This window comes from Myotis lucifugus, unplaced genomic scaffold (genome assembly GCF_000147115.1).
Source record: "Myotis lucifugus unplaced genomic scaffold, Myoluc2.0 scaffold_105, whole genome shotgun sequence".
NCBI lineage: Eukaryota > Metazoa > Chordata > Mammalia > Chiroptera > Vespertilionidae > Myotis > Myotis lucifugus.
Window position 1 is genome coordinate 961,818 of NW_005871153.1, and position 21,448 is coordinate 983,265.

Below are 21,448 nucleotides of genomic sequence, written 5' to 3' on the forward strand. Positions count from 1 at the left end.
GGGGGCCGGGGAGCGCCGCGGAACCGAGGGCTGGGGTCGAACCTGGGGGGCCCGGCCGCCGCCTCGGCGGGGCTGTCTGAGGGGCGGCCGGCGGGGGGCGCTGCGGGCCCGGCGGTGTGGAGGGCCGAGGGGCGCGGGGCCTGTTCGCCCTGCCGGGGGCTGCCCCTCGCGGGGGACCCCGGCTCTTTGTGAGGACCGGACCGCTCCGCGGGTTTTCGCTCCGGCGTGCTCGCGGTGGGCGTTATCCCGGGCGCGGAGGGGAAGGTCCGGCTCGGCCGACCCGGTTTCTGAGGAAAGCTTGGCGAGCCCGGCCCGGCCCGGCCCGCGTTCGGGTCACATCAGTGCTTCCCAGACGCGGGCTCGCTCGCTGGACCTTCCCCGGGCCCGGGGCGCGCCGGCGCCGCACGAGGAGGTGTGGAGCGGCCCCGAGAGGTGGCGGCTCTGACGGGCACCGACCCCGGAGCGGCGGTCAGAGAGAATTTCGTTCGGCTGGACTTCATCCGCGGGCGCTTCATTAGGCGGTGCCTGCGAAAAAGCACAGCCTCCTTACCCAGGCCTGGCTAACTAGGAAAAAATTTAAAAAAAAAAAAATAAAGGAAGCAAAAACCAAGGGAGAGATCTGGGTGGATGCGAAGCCGGGTAGAGCGTGGGATCTAGCGCGTCGAAGAGGGTGGCGCGGGTTGGTGACGGACGTGCAAAAAGCGGCAGGGTCGGTGATTTAATTAAAAAGTCAGGCCTAGCACCGCCGAGGAGCGAGTCTCTGTGTTTGGCTCGGCCAGTTTAAATGGAAGTCCTTTTTTTTTTTTTTTTTTTTTTTTTTTTTTTTTTTGTGGGGATTCCAGTTACGGGATTAGGTGAAGCTCACGCTCTGCCAGCTCTTTCCGGGGACTGCCGTTTGGGGCGCCTTTGAAAAGCACCTGACGAGTGGATGCAGAGGTGTCACTTTCTCCGGGACAGGACTTTTTTTTTTTCTTTTGTTGTGGTTTACCTGCAGAGCTTGTTGTAGTAAAAAAAAAAAAAAAACAAAAAAAACCTCTTGGTTTCAATGATTGCCACAAGTCAGAACCCAGGATAGTATGAATGAAGTAACATCGGAAATGATCGGCCTCAAGTCTTGTCTTAGTAAACCCTAAAGAAATGAGAAATCTTTTTAGCTAAGGCCAAGCAAAAAAAAAACACACGTATATATATATAATAACGACTGTTTATGGCGTGCTTACTACCTTCCTGACACTGGACTAAGCATTTAATATGTGTAAACTCGGTTTAGCCTCAATCACCCTGTGAGATGTGTTTTTAATGACAGCACGGAATCCAGAACCACACTCAGTTGAAATCCTGCTTTTTACCACTTAATAGCCATGTGATTGTGGGCAAATGACTTCTCGGTGCCTCATCTGTAAAAAGGTGATGATAATAGGCTTATCTGCCTTAGAGGGTTGATGTAAATATTAAATGAGTCAAGAGGCATATATAAACTGCTTAGGACAGTATCTGGTACACAGATAGCTCTATATTTACTCTCTCTACATACATATACATATATATTATATGTAGTTATTCCCATTTTACGAAACCTGGGATGTAGAGAAATTAAATAACTTGTCCAAATTCCTAGAAGTAAGTGTTGGAGCAAGGATTTTGTTCTTGCTCTAGAGACCTAAGCTATAGATATTTATAGGAAGTGTTAAACAGATATTTTCATAACCAGGACATTATTTTAAGTTTCTAGGGGTTTTGTATGTGTTTTGTTTGGTGATTACCATGGTCAAGTGAAGAAAACAGGGATAATGATGTTTGAAGGTAGAAATGAAGTGCTGTGTAGATAGTTAAAACAACTTGATCTCTTTTTTTCTCCTTCAGGAACACACTGTTAGGTCTACTCCAAGAGCATTGTGTCAGGTGCCTTTTTTTTGTTTTAGTGAGAATTTTAGTGAGAGAGAGAGAGAGATCTATTTTAAACAATGGTTATGCTTCATGAGTATTTAATTTTATCAGGTCTGCAGGGGTTTTAGATTCTAATTTTTGTTTTTTGTGTGTGTGTGTTTTTTTAAAATATGGAACGCTTCACGAATTTGCGTGTCATCCTTGCGCAGGGCCATGCTAATCTTCTCTGTATCGTTCCAATTTTAGTATATGTGCTGCCGAATCGAGCGCTCTAATTTTTGTTTTGTTTTAATTTGTGGTTCTACCTTGATTATATAAATATTCATAGAGAATATTTACCAAGGTTACCAATAGCTGGCCTCATTGTGGCTCAGTTTCTTTAATTTGAAAATGAGTATTATAATACTTATTTCATAGAAATGTGAAAATTAAATGAATATATGTCAAAACAATGCCTATTAGTACTCAGTTCATACTATTACTGTTATTAGTACCATATATATGGTACTAGTGTTACGGAAGAAACTTTTTTATAAAAGTAGCTCATCATAATGTATTTTTTTCTTCTTATACCTATCCTATCTGCTCCTTGAGTAGGAGAAAGCCATTCTCTTCTTTTAGATTGGAATAATCCTCTTTGTCATAGTAGCTCATTTAACTGTAGGATTTAGATCAAATTTTTAAACATAATTTTATAGTTGATATGTTTTACTACTTTTAATTTTTAGTTCTGTTTATACTCTATACTGCTTTATTTTAAAACTAGAGGGCTGATGCATGAAATTCATGCAAGAGTAGGTCTTCCTTCCCCCAGCTGCTGGCACTGGCTTCCCTCTGGCACCTGGGAACCAGGCTTACCTCCGGCCGCTGGCAGGCACCCAGGACACATGCTTCCCTTCGGCTGCCGGCAGGAAGGACGTCCAGTCTAATTAGCATATTATGCTTTTATCATTATAGATTAATTGGGTTAATCAAAATTATACCCTGCCCCCCCCCCTTTATTTTTTAATGGTCCTTAGACCAAATTCATTTTTTTGTGTGTACTCTCAAGACACTGAGATTTTAGATTTCTGGTGAAAAATAGCACCTTATCTTGTTAAAGTGTTTCAAAAGAAGTGTCTATTTCTTTCTGCTCACTGAGAATTTAACATGCTCATTTAACATGTACCTGATGTTCATTAAACCTTTTCATTTTTTGAGTGTCTAACTTTGAAGAACTCTTTTGTAGTTGAAGGATTAATCTCCAGAAGATAACGAAGTAATTTGGGCGAATATGAATTATTTTATATGAATATTTATTTGAATGTGATTAAGAGTCTTAAAGATTGCTGATGGATGAGGTAATCTATCATCTGTACTAATAAAAGGGTAATATGCTAATTAGACTGGACGTCTTCTGGATGACATTCTGGATGTTCTTCCTGATTTATTTGAATGTGATTAAGAGTCTTAAAGATTGCTGATGGATGAGGTAATCTATCATCTGTACTAATAAAAGGGTAATATGCTAATTAGACTGGACGTCTTCTGGATGACATTCTGGATGTTCTTCCTGACAAAGCCAGGCTCAGGCAAAGCTGCCCGGGGTCCTGGGCGCCCATGGCTGGCCCGGGTCCCAGGTACCTTTGGCCGGCCAGAGGAGGGAAATCTGGGTCCTGAGTGCGGGGGCCGAAGCAGAGGCAGTTAGGGGCAATCAGGCCAACAGGGAGCAGTTAGGGGCAATCAGGTCACCAGGGGAGCAGTTAGGGGCGATCAGGCAGGCAGGGGAGCATTAAGGGGCCATCAGGCAGGCAGGGGAGCAGTTAAGGGCGATCAGGCAGGCAGGCAGAGGGATTATGGGCGATTAGGCTGGCAGGCAGGTGAGTGGTTAGGAGCCAGCGGTCCCAGATTGCGAAAGGGATGTGCGACTGCCGGTTTAAGACTGTTCCCTGTGGCAGTCGGACATCCCTCGAAGGGTCCCGGATTGGAGAGGGTGCAGGCCATGCTGAGGGACGACCCCCCTTCCCCCACACATGAATTACGTGCATCGGGCCTCTAGTAATATATAAGAAAGGACCCCTATAAGTTTCCTTTTTTTTTCAGATAGACTGTTTAGAGCAGTATTTTGGGGGGAAATTCCCGAGGTTAATTAATTTTGTGAAATTTTTTTAAGTTGTTGACCATGTTCAATTTCTTTGGTTTATTTGCTCTATTTTCAGTCATCAGAATTAATATTGGAAGTTGGGACTGTGGAGAAATTGTTTGGATATTTCTTTAATGAACATTTTTGGCTTCTAGTAACCTTTTAAAAAAATAATTGAAGTATAATTGGCATACAATATTGTATTAGTTTTAGGTGTTAAACATAGTGATTCAACATTTATATACCTTTTGTTGTGATCACCACAATAAGTGTATTAACCATCTACACCGTGAATAGTTTTAAAGATATTGACTCTATTCCCAGTTCTAGTAACCTCCTTTTTTAAAAAAAAATATATATATATACACATATATATACATACATATATATATATATTTTATTATTGATTTCAGAGAGGAAGGGAGAGGGAGAGAGAGATAGAAATGTCAGTGATGAGAGAGAATCATTGATCAGCTGCCTCCTACATGCCCCACACTAGGGATCAAGCACGCAACCTGGGCATGTGCCCTGACCGGGAAGCTAACCTGTACCTCCTGGTTTGTAGGTTGTCGCTCAACCACTGAGCTGCACCAGTCACACCAGCTGGGCAGTAACTTCCTTTTAACAGAGGTAAATGGGAATCTGGAGAAAATATTGTTTCCTGATCTTTGCATTGTTCTGTTGTGGTGTTACAGCCATGTGAGGCTTGTGGAATTACCTTGGGGCACTTTGAAAGTGTTTTGGAAAATAAGAGCAGTATAGAAAGGAAAATAAGGTAACTTTGCTAGAGGAACAGAAACCAATATTTAATTTTGTATTTGCTATTTACATGTCTGTTTCCATCAATAATTTTAAACTTATTGAGAACAGGAGTCATGTATTACTTTTGTTTGTTTCTGTTAAGGCATAGTCTGCCACCTATATTTATTGAACATAGTATATGCTTAATAAATATTTGCTGAATTGAGATGAACTTATACATTTAGTCTTTTAATGGAATGATTTATTTTTTGACTGCCTGTGGTTTTATTGAAAGTTGGTCATCTTTAAAAACTGGAGATTTCTGTGATTATGAAAAGAAGTATTAGTAATTTTTATACTAGTAAACAGGCTTTCACTTATTTACCTTTATCAGGGAAAGTAATAGTATGGATAACAGAAATCTTCGTTAATTGGTAGGTCTGCTTCGGGCTATTTTTTTTATTATTAAACTTTTTTTAATGTTGACATTATTACAGGAGTCCCCTCCCCCCATCCCCTTCCTTGGCCTTTACCAAATTATTGTCTGTGTCCATGGAGTATGCATATATGTTCTTTAGTTATTTCCTTCACCTTCTTTATTCAGTCACTACCATCCTCCTCTCCTTGGGCACCAGCCGTATGTTTCATGTATTCTTGCTTCTGGTTCCATTTTGTTCATCAGTTTATTTTGTTCATTAGATTACACATATTAGTGAGATAATATGGTTTTTGTCTTTCTCTGACTGGCTTATTTCACTTAGCATAATGCTCTCCAGGTCCATCCATGCTGTCACAAAGGGTAAGACTTCCTTTTTTTTACAGACTTTTAGTATTCCATTATGTAAATATACCACAGCTTTTTTTATCCACTCATCTGCTGATGGGCACTTGGACTGTTTCCAGATCTTGGCTATTGTAAATAGCCAAGTTCATATGCTATGAACATAGGAGTACATATATTCTTTCTGATTGTTTTTTGGGGGTATTTTTAGGATATATTCTCAAAAGTGGGATTGGTGGGTCAAAAGGCAGTTCCATTTTTACTTTTTGAGGAAACTCCATACTGTTTTCCACAATGGCTACACCAGTCTGCATTCCAGACAGCAGGGCAGAAGGTTTTCCTTTTCACCACATCCTCACCAGCACTTATTGTTTGTTGGTTTATTGATAGTAGCCATTCTGGCAGGTGTGAATTGATATCTCATTGTAGATTTGATTTGCATCTCTCTGATAATTAGTGACCGTGAGCATTTTTTCATATGTCTCTTGGCCATCTGTATGTCCTGTTAGGAGAAGTGTCTAGTCAGGTCCTTTGTCCATTTTTGAAAAATATATATTTTTATTAGAGGCAGGGTGCACAGATTTGTGCACTAGTGGGGTCTCATGGCCTGGCCTGCACCCTCTCGCAATCCAGGACCCCTCAGGGGATGTCAAAGAACCAGTTTCAGTCTGATCCCCGCAGGCCAGGCTGAGGGACCCCACCAGTGCACGAATCTGTGCACTGGGCCTCTAGTATGAATATAAGATCTTTGGTTAATCTCTTCCTGCCCTTTTCCCTCCCCCCTTCCCTCTGAGATTCATCAGTCTGTTCCACATTTCCATGCCTGTGTGTTGAGCATCTGCCCCCTAGTGGTCAGTGCGCATCATAGCTACCGGTTAACCAGTCAACTGGTCACTTAGGCTTTTATATATATAGATTGATTTCAGAGAGGAAGGGAGAGGGAGAGAGAGATAGAAACATCAATGATGAGAGAGAATCATTGATCAGCTGCCTCCTGCACGCCCCATACTGGGGATTGAGCCCGCAACCTAGGCATGTGCCCTTGACCGGAATTGAACCCGGGACCCTTCAGTCCGCAGGCCGACACTCTCTCCACTGAGCCAAACCAGCTAGGGCCTTTGTCCATTTTTTTTTTAAATATATTTTATTGATTTTTTACAGAGAGGAAGGGAGAGAGAGAGTTAGAAACATCGATGAGAGAGAAACATCGATCAGCTGCCTCCTGCACATCTCCCACTGGGGATGTGCCCGCAACCCAGGTACATGCCCTTGACCGGAATCGAACCTGGGACCTTTCAGTCCGCAGGCCGACGCTCTATCCACTGAGCCAAACCGGTTTCGGCTCTTTGTCCATTTTTAAATTGGATTGTTTGGCTTCCTAATGTTGAGTTGTATAAGTTTCCAACAAAATCTTTTTTCAGTGGTCCAAGTGCATTGGCTGATTTGAGTTTTTATCTTCTTGTCATTATTATCCTCTTATGGAAGTGCTTTCAAAGTAGAAAAGAAGTTAGGGATATGGAAATCTACAGCGGTTCTCAACCTGTGGGTTGCGACCATCGAAAACACATATAGCATATCAGATATTTACATTATGATTCATACCAGTAGCAAAATTACAGTTATGAAGTAGCAACGAAAATAATTTTATGGTTGGGGGTCACCACAACATGAGGAACTGTATTAAAGGGTCACGGCATTAGGAAGGTTGAGAACCACTGAATTAGAAAATGAGACTGAGTAATTGAGTCAGTAAGTTAAAATGAAAGTAAATAATCATTGCATTTCCTCTATCACAGACGATATCATCAAATTGAATCGAAAGGAAGGAAAGAAGCAGAATTTTCCACGACTAAATAGAAGACTCCAGCAAAGTGGTGCCCGACAATTCAGGATGAGAGTACGATGGGGAATCCAACAGAATTCTGGTAAGTTTTGCAAGTTAGAATAAAGAGCTCTTATTTATGGGTTCATAGTATACTATTTTTGGTACATACTTAAAACATGGAGGAAATAGATCAGTACCCTTTGGGGTTTGTATTTACTCTCAAGTTTTTGTTTCATTTTAAAATCTGGTAAAAAATTTGTTACCTTAAATTTTTTCTAAACCTCAATATACAAATAGTCTAAAGTATATTTAAATTATAAATTATGACCATGATATGTAAAGGACCTTACATATCATGAGGTCTTCATCTTAGATGTTCCTTTAACAGTCTATCTTATGGATGACTATATAACTCTAACTTAAATATATTCAGTGAAAGAGCATACCGCCCCATAAGACAACTTCTTTTGTTATTGGAGATAGCTGTTTACTAGAAAATTCTCTTGACTTGATTTAAATCATGCCCTACCTGTTAATTTTACAGAGAAATAAGGGAAGCGTACTTCCTTTTCTATATGAAAACCTTTTAAATATATGGAGACTACTATTCTGCATAGAAAATGACTTCTTGACTCTTTATTTTATTATCTGGGACCTTTAAGATTTGTTGAATTCTCCAAAGGTGACACCCAGAATTGATTGCTTTAGATGTGATCTAAGTGATCTTGGAACTCTACATATATAGTTATTTTTGGTAATCAGGAAGCTTATTTTTGTATAACCATCTTGTTCCAAACTGGATTTAAGGTAGTAACTGAACACTTAATTATATATGACTAGTTAACATTCTTAGCTGTTATATCAGCGTTTTAGAATGAACCTTTATTCAAAATTTTATAACTCTAGATCTTTTTTATACATATGAAAAAATGTTTGGTAAACTAGCTTCTAAATTAATTTTTTATCCTATATGTTGAAAAACATAAGAAATAATATCCAGTAGGTCAAACATAATTAGTTCTATGATTAACAGTTAACATGCCAACATATCCTCAAAATATATATATTTTAAATAGGGTCTGTAGCTAAGATTAGACCCTGCAAAGAAATGTATTCTTTAATAATTTCTTGAACAGCTGAATCCAAGTGAGTACATTTCATGACAGATATTTAGGTATAACAAATGAATATTTAATTCCAGTGATTTATATTTAAAGATTTTAAAAATAAATATTACATAGTATACCATGTTTTATATATAATTTGTTTTATAATTTTAGAGTTCATAGAAGCCAGAAATATATTCATTGTGCTAACTATATGTTAAAGACCTGATAAACACTTTGAATTGACCAGGTTCTCAGGATATACAAAGGTGCAGTCTTTTACTTAAGGAATTTCTGGTACCAGAGATTGAATAGAAAACACAGCATTGAGAAATGTTATAAGAAAAAAATTTTTACATAGGACTTTAGGTAGGGAGGTTGGTCTAAGAAGATCAGTGGTGATTTAATAGATGAGGTGAAATAGGATCTGGTCCATAAAGGATCAGAAAAGGTTTTACTTTTGTTGTTCTTGTTGTTGTTGTTAATCTTCATCCAAGGATATTTTCCCACTTATTTTTAGAGAGAGTGGAAGGGACGGGAGAGACAGAGAGAGAGACACATCAATTGGTTGCCTCCAGCATGCACCCCAACCAGGGCTGGGGATCAAGGTACGTGCCCTTGACCGAAATTGAACCCGGGACAGTCTATGGACTGATTGCTCTATCTACTGAGCCAAACCGTCTAGGGCAAGAAAAGATTTTACTTTTAACTGGAGGTTATGATCTGAGTCTAGAGATAAATGATACATAGGTGCAGCTTAGAATCTTACAAGATTGAATTTGTGCTTGTATGTTCTCCACTTACATGTGACAGGGCCTAAAATAGAACAGCTGCTGCTGTCACTGAATGTGCAGAGAAATATGGGATTGTCTTAAGCTCTCATTAGCAAAAGTTCAGATTTCCACATTGTAATGTCAGTGAGGTAAGAGCACAAGTAGGACAGAGAGCTCATGGCATATACTTAATAAATTATATTTGATGGATGAATAAATGAATGAGTAAAGTCTTTTAATTGTGCCCAAAATATAATTTAGTCACTCAATAAATATTGGTACCAACAATCTAAATATCCTAAATATCCTGGGTTATAGGTAGCAACAGTTCTCAAAGTATTGTTATGGACCCTGGGGAATTCCAAGACTTGAGGGGTCCTTAGGTCAAAACTAGTTTTGTAATAATACTAAGACATTACTGTAACTACTTTTACTCTTACTCTCATAAATGTACAGTAGACTTTTCTGGGATCTACATGACGTGATAATTTTTTTAAAAAAAATAAGTTATTCTACATGTAATGGGCTTATTGTTTTAATGAAATAATAGTTTTTAAATATCTTAGTTTTCATTTCTAATATAGTAAGTATCAGTAAACATAAACCCACAGAACAAAAACTCTTTAGAGTCTTCAGTAGTTTTTAAGAGCATAAAGAGGTCCTGAGACCAAAAGTTTGAGAAAGCTATTTCTTTTAGAGGTACGAGAGATGGGAGTATTTGTATGTTGCTTCAGAAAGGAGTCAGTAATATGATTGCATACACCGTGCTGTGATATGATATTTCCCAGAAAACCCCTCATATCTTCATGTAAGTGATCAGACTCCAGAAATTATTGAGGCACATAGATGTGTGTGAAAGAAATTCATGAAGGGATTAAGTTCAGAATTCAAAGGAAAGATGAAAAATTCTGCCTGTAGTTCTAATTATTCTCAACCTTATTTGAACCTGTGGAGCTTTATAAAGTAGACCAATGTTCTGGCTACACTCCATTTCTACTGAATCAGAATCTGCAGAAGTAGGGCCTAGGGATTTTTTAAAGTTCCATGTGTGGTTCTGATGCATAGCTAGTCTTAAACTGTTACTGTAGTATAACTGGAAATGTGAAAGGATCTTCATAGAGGTACCAATTGAAGTATTGAGAATGAAGGTGCTCTGGAAAGACAGAAGAGAACGTTCTAGAGCAGTGGTTCTCAACCTTCTGGCCCTTTAAATACAGTTCCTCATGTTGTGACCCAACCATAAAATTATTTTCGTTGCTACTTCATAACTGTAATGTTGCTACTGTTATGAATCGTAATGTAAATATCTCATATGCAGGATGGTCTTAGGCGACCCCTGTGAAAGGGTTGTTCGACCGCCAAAGGGGTCGCAAACCACAGGGTAAGAACCGCTGTTCTATTTTTTTTTTTTAATATATTTTATTGATTTTTTACAGAGAGGAAGGGAGAGAGATAGAGAGTCAGAAACATCAATGAGAGAGAAACATCGATCAGCTGCCTCCTGCACATCTCCCACTGGGGATGTGCCCGCAACCCAGGTACATGCCCTTGACCGGAATCGAACCTGGGACCTTTCAGTCCGCAGGCCGACGCTCTATCCACTGAGCCAAACCGGTTTCGGCGAGAACCGCTGTTCTAGAGGGACTAATAGATAAAAACTTAGAAAAGACTATTGCATTAGATCAGCGGTTCTCAACCTGTGGGTCGCAACCCCTTTGGGGGTTGAACTACCCTTTCACAGGGGTCGCCTAAGACCATCGGAAAACACATATATAATTACATATTGTTTTTGTGATTAATCATTATGCTTTAATTATGTTCAGTTTGTAACAATGAAAATATATCCTGCATATCAGATATTTACATTACGATTCATAACAGTAGCAAAATTATAGTTATGAAGTAGCAACGGAAATAATTTTATGGTTGGGGGTCACCACAACATGAGGAACTGTATTAAAGGGTCATGGCATTAGGAAGGTTGAGAACCACTGCATTAAATGATGTCTTTAGTACTTCTTCATTGTGCTTTTCAGAACATAAGGCAGTTACAGAGAGTAAGAAGGGAAAGAATTAGGGCAGTATATATAGGTCTTTATGAAACACTAGTGGCCCAGTGCACGGATTCATGCATATTGAAAGGAAATTAATTAGAAGAAAGATTTGTACGGTAATAAATTATGTCAAAATAGTATTTATAATATCTAGACTAATAAAAGAGAAAGATGCGAATTGATCGTACCTTCGGTACGCCCCCAAGCCATGCCCACCAGCCAATCAGAGCGACTGTATGCAAATTAACCCAACCAAGATGGCGCCGGCAGCCACGGAGCTGGAGCAAGCAGGAGGCTTGGTTGCCCGGGCGATGGAGGAAGCCAAGCTTCCCCCCTGCTCTGAGCCTGCTGTGGCCTCCGCTCATGGCAACAAAGTTCCAATTATAGAAGACAAATAAATCCCAGATACCTGCTTCCAGGCAGCCTCCACTGGGAGTTTGGGTGGCTGGGGGCCGTGGCTAGCCTGCAAACAGCCATCGGCCCCTCACCCAGGATGGCCACACCCTCATGGGGTGAGGGTCCCCGCTGGGGGGCTTAGCCAGCCTGAAAACGGCCCTCAGCCCCTCAGCCCCTCACCCAGACTGGCCAGGCACCCCAGTGGAAACCCCCACACTGAAAAGGCTGTGGCGAGCCTGCAAACAGCCATCAGCCCCTCACCCAGGCTGGCTAAGCACTCCTATATAATAAAAGGGCAATATGCAAATTGACCCTAACAGCAGAACGACTGGGAATGACTGGTCACTATGACACATACTGACCACCAGGGGGCAGATGCTCAATGCAGGAGCTGCCCCCTGGTGGTCAGTGCGCTCCCACAGGGGGAGCTCTGCTCAGCCACAAGCCAGGCTGATGGCTGCCAGTACAGCAGTGGTGGTGGGAGCCTCTCCCGCCTCCTCAGCAGTGCTAAGGATGTCCAACTGCAGCTTAGGTCTGCTCCCCGCTGGCAAGTGGCCATCCCCCGAGGGCTCCCGGGCTGCCAGAGGGATGTCTGATTGCTATCTTAGGCCCAGTCCCCCAGGGAGTGGACCTAAGCCAGCAGGTGGCCATCCCCCGAGGGGTCCCAGACTGCGAGAGGGCACAGGCCGGGCTGAGGGACCCCCCGGAGTGCACAAATTTTTGTGCACCGGGCCTCTAGTAATATTATAAAATTAAAACATGCATGCGGTTGGCGCCAGCAAGAGCTTTGTATGTATCATGCATGCGCTAGTCAACATATATTTTTAAATTGCCAATGGGCATTATATGTACCGGTAGGTCGGTCAGATGGTCAGTCGGACGTATGTGCGGTCGGTCACTTAGCCTTTTTTTTAATTATTATTCTTTAAAGTAATTTTTTTAAAATTTCTTTATTGGTTAAGGTATTACAAATGTGTCCTCATCCCCCCATTAACCCCCAACCTCCCCCTCGACACACTCATGCTCTCATCCCCCTGTTGTCTGTGTCCATTGGTTTGGCTTATATGTATGCATACAAGTCCTTTGGTTGATCTCTTCCACTTACCCCCACCCTCCCCTACTTTCCCTCTGGGGATTGACAGTCTGATCGCTGTTTCTCTGTCTCTGGATCTGTTTCTGTTCATCAGTCTATGTTGTTCTCTATATTCCACAAATGAGTGAGATCATGTGGTATTTATCTTTCTCTGACTGGCTTATTTCACTTAGCATAATGCTCTCCAGTTCCATCCATGCTGTTGCAAATGGCAAGAATTCCTTCTTTTTTACCGCAGTGTAGTATTCCATTGTGTAGATGTACCACAGTTTTCTAATCCACTCATCTACTGATGGGCACTTAGGCTGTTTCCAAATCTTAGCTATGGTGAATTGTGCTGCTATGAACATAGGAGTGCATATATCCTTTCTGATTGGTGTTTCTGGCTTCTTGGGATATATTCCTAGAAGTGGGATCACTGGGTTAGATGGGAGTTCCATTTTTAGTTTTTTGAGGAAACTCCATACTGTTCTCCACAGTGGGTTCACCAGTCTGCATTCCCACCAGCAGTGCAAAAGGGTTCCTTTTGTTTGTTGATTTGTTGATGATAGCCATTCTGACAGGTGTGAGATGATACCACATTGTTGTTTTGATATGCATCTCTCGTATAATTAGTGACTTTGAGCATGTTTTCATATGTCTTTCGGCCTTCTGTATGTCCTCTTTCGAAAAGTGTCTATCTAGGTCCATTGCCCATTTTTTGATTGGATTGTTTATCTTCCTTTTGTTAAGTTGTATGAGTTCCCAGTAAATTTTGGAGATTAAACCCTTATCTGAAATAACATTGGCAAATATGTTCTCCTATGCAGTGGGGTTTCTTGTTGTTTTGTTGATGGTTTCTTTTGCTGTGCAGAAGCTTTTTATTTTAATGTAGTCCCATTTGTTTATTTTCTCCTTAGTTTTCATTGCACTAGGAGTTGTATCGGTAAAGATATTGCTATGACATATGTCTGATATTTTGCTGCCTATGGATTCTTCTAAGATTTTTATGGTTTCCTATCTTACATTTAAGTTCTTTAACCATTTTGAGTTTGTTTTTGTGTATGGTGTGAGTTGGTGATCTAGTTTCATTTCTTTTGCATGTATCTGACCCAATTTCCCAGCACCATTTATTGAAGAGACTGTCTTGACTTCATTGTATGCTCTTGCCTCCTTTGTCAAATATTAATTGAGCGTAATGGCTTGGGTCGATTTCTGGATTCTCTGTTCTGTTCCATTAGTCTATATGTCTGTTCTTGTGCCAGTACCAGGCAGTTTTGAGAACAGTGGCTTTGTAATATAGCTTGATATCTGGTATTGTGGTCCTTCCAACTTTGTTCTTTCTCAGGATTGCTGTGGCTATTCGAGCTCTTTTTTTATTCCAGATGAATTTTTGGAGAGTTTGTTCTAGGTCTGTGAAATATGCCATTGGTATTTTAATGGGGATTGCATTGAATCTATAAATTGCTTTGGGTACTATGGACATTTTAATGATGTTGATTCTACCAGTCCATGAACACGGTATGTTCTTCCATTGTTTATATCTTCCTCTATCTCTTTTTTCAATGTCCTGTAGTTTCCTTAGTTAAGTTTATTCCTAGGTATCTTAATTTTTTTTTGGTGCAATGGTAAATGGGATTGTTTTTTTAGTTTCACTTTCTGTGAGTTCATTATTGGTGTATAAAAAAGCCAAAGATTTCTGGGTGTTAATTTTGTATCCTGCTACATTGCCAAATTCATTTATTTAGTCTAGTAGCTTTTTGATGGACTCTTTGGGTTTTTGTTGTGGTTTTTTTTTATCTATAGTATCATGTCATCTGCGAATAAGGACAGTTTTACTTCTTTTCCAATTTGGATACCTTTCATTTCTTCTTGTCTGATTGCTATGGCTAGCACTTCCAGTACTATATCGAATAGGAGTGGTGAAAGTAGGCATCCCTGTCTTGTTCCTGTTCTTAGGGGAAAATGGATTTAGTTTTTGCTCATTGAGTATGATGTTGGCTGTAGTTTTGTCATCTAAGGCTTTTATTATGTTGAGGTATGATCCCTCTATTTCCACTTTGCTGAGAGTTTTTATCAAGAAAGGGTGTTGGATTTTGTCAAATGCTTTTTCTGCATCGATTGATATGATTATGTGATTTTTATCTCAGTTTGTTTATGTGATGTATCACATTGATTTGCGGATATTGAAACATCCTTGCATCCCTGGAATAAATCCCACCTGGTCATGGTGTATGATCTTTCTAATATAATGCTGGATTCGATTTGCTAGAATTTTGTTGAGGATTTTAGCATCTATGTTCATCAAGGATCTTGGCCTGTAGTTCTTTTTTTGTGGTGTCTTTATCTGGTTTTGGAATTAGGGTAATGCTGGTTTCATAGAAAGAGCTTGGAAGTGTGCCTTCCTCTTGAATTTTTTGGAATAGTCTGAGGAGGATAGGTTTTAGTTCTTCTTTGAATGCTTGGTAGAACTCTCCTATAAAGCCGTCTGGACCAGGGCTTTTGTTTGCTGGAAGATTTTTTTTATTATTGCTTCAATTTCTTCCATAGTTATCAGCCTATTCAGGTTTTTTGATTCTTCCTGATTGAGTTTTGGAAGCTTGTATTTTTCTAAGAATATGTCCATTTCCTCTAGATTGTCCAATTTGTTGGAATAGAGTTGTTTGTAGTATTTTTCAAAATCCTTTGTATTTCTGTGGGGTCAGTTGTTACTTCAATTCTTTCATTTCTGATTTTGTTTATTTGGGTCCTCTCTCTTTGCTTCTTGGTGAGCCTGGCTAGAGGTTCATCAATCTTGTTTATCCTTTCAAAGAGCCAGTTCTTGGTTTTATTGATCTTTTATATTGTTTTCTTGGTCTCTATGTCGTTTATTTCTGCTCTGATCTTTATTATTTCCTTCCTTCTGCTTATGCTGGGCTTTTCTTGTTGCTCTCTTTCTAATTCTTTGAGTTGTAGGGAATTTATTACCATTTTTTTCTTGTTTTTTGAGGTAGGCCTGTAGAGCTATGAACTTCCCTCTCAAGACTGCTTTCACTGTGTCCCATAGATTTTGGATCATTGTGTTTTCATTGTCGTTTGTTACCAGGATGCTTTTTATTTCTTCTTTGATCTCTTGGTAACCCAATCATTGTGTAATAGCATGCTAGTTAGCCTCTAACTGTTTGAATTTTTTTCAGTTTTTATTGTAGTTGATTTTTAATTTTATGCCATTGTAATCTGAGAAGATGCTTGATATGATTTCTTTCTTCTTGAATTTGAAGAGACTTTGCCTGTGTCCCAATGTGTGGTCTATCTTTGAAAATGTCCCATGAGCACCTGAGAGGAATGTATATTCCATGGCTTTGGGGTGAAGTGTTCTGAAGATGTCAATTAATTCCATCCGATCTAGTGAGTCATTTAGGACTGATGTTTCTTTGCTGATTTTTTTGTTTAGAGGATTTGTCCAATGGTGTCAGTGAGGTATTAAAGTCCCCTACTATGACTATATTGCTGTCGATCTCTCCCTTGATATCTTCCAGGAGTTTTTTTTATGTATTTGGGTGCTCCTATATTGGGTGCATAAATGTTTGCCAGAGTTATATCCTCATGTTGAATTGCTCCCTTTAGTATTATGAAGTGACCTTTTTTATCTCTCATGGACTTCACTTTGAGGTCCAATTTGTCAGATATAGGTATTGCTACCCTAGTTTTCTTTTCATTTCCATTCACCTGAAATTTTTTCCCCCATCCCTTCACTATCAGTCTGTGTGAGTCCTTTGTTCTGAGGTGGGTCTCTTGTAGACAGCAGATATATGGGTCATGATTTCTTATCCATTCAGCTACCCTATGTTTTTGATTGGAACATTTAATCCACTTACATTTAAGATTATTATTGACTAGGTGCCCAGTGCACAAATTCGTGCAGCTTGAAAGAAACTGTGGGCCGCGAGGCTGCTGTGGGCACGGGAGCAGGTCTCCTCCCATCCTTCGTGCCCCTGCCCAACCCTTCCTGCTGTGGCCCCCGGTCCCCTGTCTGCCGGCAGTCCCGCTCCCGCCACTGCGACTCCCACATGGTGATGGCACCTGCCCCACTCGCACACACTGACAGCATAGAGTGATTGGGGCCGGCGCCAGCAGCAGTTGTGAGCAGGGCCGGCGCTGTCAGTGGGTACAAGCGGCAGCTGCTGCCCCGATCGCCCCTCAGGAGAAGGGGGAGGTGGAGAAGACCTCAGGGCGATCAGGGCTGGCAGCTGCCACTCGCACCTGCTGATGGCGCTGAGTGATCGGGATTGGTGCCGGGCACCAGCAGCAGGTGTGAGTGGCGTCTCCAGCGCCGGCAGCGGGTACAAGAGGCAGCTGCTGGCCCCTATCACCTCTCAGGAGCAGGGGGAGGTGGAGAAGCCCTGAGGGGCCATTGGGGCCAGCAGCGGGTGTGAGCGGGTCCGGTGCCAGCAGCAGGTGCAAGCGCCAGGCGGGACCGTGGTGCGCAGGAGCAAAGAATTTTCAGTAACCACCAGAGGCTCACCCTGATGACAATGAGTGGCGCCCTGCCTTGGTCTGGCACCCCTGCTCACCTGCTCCACCATCCCGCCATGGCCGATGCCCGCCATGTTCCCCGCTCTGCTGCCTGCTGCCGATGCCTGCTATGTTCCGAAGTGTGCCCCCTGGTGGTCAGTGCATGTCATAGCGACCGGTTGTTCGGTTGTTTCGCTGTTTGGTCTATTTGCATATTAGGGTTTTCTATATATAGACGGGTAGGTATTTGTTTGTCGCCATTTTTATTCTTTGTGCCTGTGTTCTTACTTCCCTTCCTATTTCTTCTTTTCACAGCAGTCCTTTTAGCATTTCTTGCATTGCTGGTTTAGTGGTAATAAATTCCCTTAGCCCTTTTTTGTCTGTGAAGCTGCTCATTTCACCTTCAATTTTGAATGATAGCCTTGCTGCATATAGTATTCTCGGATTCAGTACCTTGCTTTGCATCACTTTGTATATTTCATTCCATTCCCTTCTGGCCTGATGTGTTTCTATTGAGAAATCAGTTGATAGTCTAATGAGAGATCCCTTATAGGTAACTTTCTGTCTCTCTCTGTCAGCTTTTAAGATTCTTACTTTGTCAGTGGTGTTTGCCAATTTAATTATGATGTGTCTTTTTGTCGGTCTTTTGGGATTCATCTTGTTTGGGACCCTGTTAGCTTCTTGGACTTGTATGAGTTATTTCTTCCCAGTATCAGGGAAGTTTTCTGTCATTATTTCTTCAAACATGTTTTCTATTCCTTTCTCAGTTTCCTTTCTTTATGGCATCCCTATTACGTGGATATTGTTTTATTTTGTGTTGTCCCAAAGTTCCCTTAGGCTCTCCTCCTGTTTTTTACGGTTTTTTTTCCAGTTGCTGCTCTGCTTGGGTGTTTTTTCCTACCTTGCCTTCTAGCTCACTGATACAGTCCTCAGCTTCTTCTAGGCTACTGTTGATGCTTTCTATTGTATTCTTTATTGCAGCTATGTCATTCTTCATTTTCTCTTGGTTCTTACACATGTTGTTGAATTTGTCTTCCATCCTTTTCAGCGTTCTTATGACCACTGCTCTGAATTCTTTCTCTGACAAATTGCGTGCCTCCATTTCATTTACTTCCTCTTCCGGTGATTCCTCCTTTTCTTTTGTGTATGGCCTGTTCCTTTGTCTCCCCATTTTCGCTCCTCTCAGGGTGTCTGCTTACTCTCTACCGTGTTGACCAAAAGGCACAAAATACAGCTTGACAAGACACAACACAGAGGGAAAAAAACTAAATTCATGAATTACAACGACATATCAAAACACATGCGTGCGATTGGCACCAACGAGAGCTTTAAATGTATCACGCATGCAACGAGACCTTTAAATGTATCACGCATGCACGAGTCAATGTTTATTTTTATTTTTTAAATATATTTTATTGATTTTTTACAGAGAGGAAGGGAGAGGGATAGAGAGTCAGAAACATCAATGAGAGAGAAGCATCGATCAGCTGCCTCCTGCACACCCGCCACTGGGGTTGTGCCCGCAACCAAGGTACATGCCCTTGACCGGAATCGAACCTGGGACCCTTCAGTCCCCAGGCCGACGCTCTATCCAGTGAGCCAAACCAGCCAGGGCAACAACGTTTATTTTTAAATTGCCAGTGAGCATCATATATATATACCAGCAGGTCGGTTGGATGTACAGACGTGTGGTCGGTCACTTAGCCTTTTATATATATAGACTAGAGGCCTGGCGCATGAAATTCGTGCACGAGTATGGTCCCTAGGCCTAGCCTGTGATCCGGGCCATCTTCCCTGGCAGCCAGCAGCCGGCCTTGCCCCCCGCCGCCACTCACCCAGGTTCGCAGTTTGCCATAGGGCAGGTGATCGGAGCCTGACGGCCAGGGGGGAGGGACTAAGAGGTCGGCCATCCTGCCCGCTCGTGGCCCTGCCCCTGCCATGGGTCACCCTCTGTGTGTGGGGCGACCAGCAGGGCAGGGGCCTTGGCCTGGTGCCGCCTGCATCCCCTGCCACCCACCCCTGGGTCCCTGTTTGCCATCGGACGATCAGAGCCTGCCGGCCAGGGGGAGGGACCAAGAGGATAGCCATTCTGCCCACTCGCCGGCCCCGCTGCCACCCACTCTGGTTCCCTGTTCACCACCGGGCAGTGGGAGCCTGCCGGCTGGGGGGAGAAACCAAGAGGTGGTCAGTGCACCTCATAGTGACTGGTTGAGCGGTCGTTCTGGTTGTTCTGCCATTGTAGTCGCTGGGCTTTTATTATATAGGATAGGATGGCAGATAAAAGAGTGAAAAGTAGTATGATTGCTAAAACTGAGATAGAGCTAATGAAGATTATTCAAAGGTAGAAAGGGGATGGAGGGGCAATTGATGATCTAGGCTCACTAGAAGGTAGAGGAGAAGAAGCCATCAATGAGAAAGAAATGGTAGTGAAAATGTTAACAAGTATGGGAACAATGACTATAATAGTCAGAAATAGGTACCTAGAAAAAGAACTTTATCCCATATTTTTCTCCTTTTAATCAATTTTATTCTTGTTAATGAGACTTGCTCATTAATCTTTCTCATCTGATCTTAAAATTTTGGTATAATAATGGATTCCTCATCTCTTTAATCTTTGTCCTTTTTTTTTAATGCAATACTTTCACATTTCTTTGTTCCTCACCCAGTCTTTTATCATGTCATGTTTGAATATTGCAGTAGCATCTGAAATGGTCTCATTGCCTTCTCCCTTTTCTTTTCAGTCTAAGATATTGCTTCTAGACTGATATAATTTGATCATGAATTCTGTGACCCCCTCATTCCTAGTCAGGTGTAATCTTTATCACCACCTAAAGACCTCTGATTTGAACCCACTGCATTCATTTCTTCTTATCTTTTTCCCTAGACTGTCTCTTCTCTCAGTGTGCTGTAGTTGCCCGTGTCTTTGTATTTGTCACTTCATGTCATATCCCTATTCAAATCTTGGCCTATTTTGTAATATCTAGCTTAGAATCCACTTTTTCTGTAATATTTTTTCTCTTTGGAATATGCCATAGATTATATTCTTGCTTTTATTCTTTAGTTTTTATATAATAGTTTGGGAAAGTGTTAAGTTTTTGGAGCCACACAAACTTGAATTCTGTTCTCCATTTTCTAACTAGAACTTCTGGGTAGTTACAGTTCTTTGCCTCACTTTGCTCACCTGCAAAATTCAGATGTTAGCATTAATCTCATAAGTTCTCATTTAGGTTAAAGTATTCAGCACAAAGTCTAGCACAGTTAATGGTAGCTGTTTCGTGTAATACAAATAAAAATAACAAATTTAATTGGAATATACATGTTTCCCCAACATGCTTAATCTTCGCTTGGTTGCAATTTCAGAAGAAAAACACACATTGAGCAGCAATAATTTGATTTTTAAATTTGTAACTTTATTGTCTTTTTCTTTGATTATAAAAATACTAATAAATTTAGTACCTTTAGTACTAAGGCAGAGCATCCAAGATAGGAACAAATCTGGAAGATCTCCACACTAACTGAGTTGCCATGGTGGTGGAACTTACTGGCAAGCCATATGTGGGGGTGATATGACTTAAATTCACTGGGGTGATTAGGGCCAGACTATAGTGATGCCTGGGATTAAATCTAAACAGATGCCCCAAATTTAAGGCATCACTCACACTCAAATTTTATGCATCTCTCTTGCCTCACCATAGTCTCAGCTTGTGGGGAAAGGATATTGGGTCCTGTATGCCGCAGGAATAAGCCTTGAGTTACACACTGGAACTTGAAAGAAAAACTCCGTCTTCCTCTAAAGTACCTCCAGTGCCCTCTACTGACAAAACTTAAGCTTGGGCAGCCAGTAAGAGAAATGTTCTAGTAACTAAAGCAGGGCAGTATAAAGTGAATTGGGCCCTAACCGGTTTGGCTCAGTGGATAGAGCGTCGACCTGTGGACTGAAGGGTCACAGGTTCGATTCTGGTCAAGGGCATGTAGCTTGGTGCGGGCACGTCCCCAGTAGGAGGTGTGCAGGAGGCAGCTGATCGATGTTTCTCTCTCATCGATGTTTCTAACTCTCTATCCCTCTCCCTTCTTCTCTGTAAAAATAAATAAAAATATATATTAAAAAATAAAAAAATAAAGTGAATTGGGAGCTGAGAGGCGAGTACATTGATAAACTAATTCATCTATCATAACAAGTTTTCCTAACTGTCTTAT

General features: G+C 41.4%; 1 protein-coding gene and 1 non-coding gene across 3 annotated transcripts in view; one reads left to right on the plus strand and one right to left on the minus strand.

Annotated features, from left to right (window-relative positions):
- FYTTD1 (forty-two-three domain containing 1) overlaps positions 1-21,448 on the plus strand; it is a 40,806-nt gene that overhangs the window by 715 nt on the left and 18,643 nt on the right. For both annotated transcript variants that reach the window (XM_023757321.1, XM_006092822.3), the window contains exon 2: positions 7,328-7,456. In XM_023757321.1, the coding sequence (XP_023613089.1) occupies positions 7,328-7,456 (129 nt within the window). The remainder of the gene's footprint in view (positions 1-7,327; positions 7,457-21,448) is intronic.
- LOC111826840 lies at positions 2,052-2,157 on the minus strand. Its single transcript, XR_002830272.1, has one exon. It is a non-coding gene; the product is annotated as a U6 spliceosomal RNA (small nuclear RNA).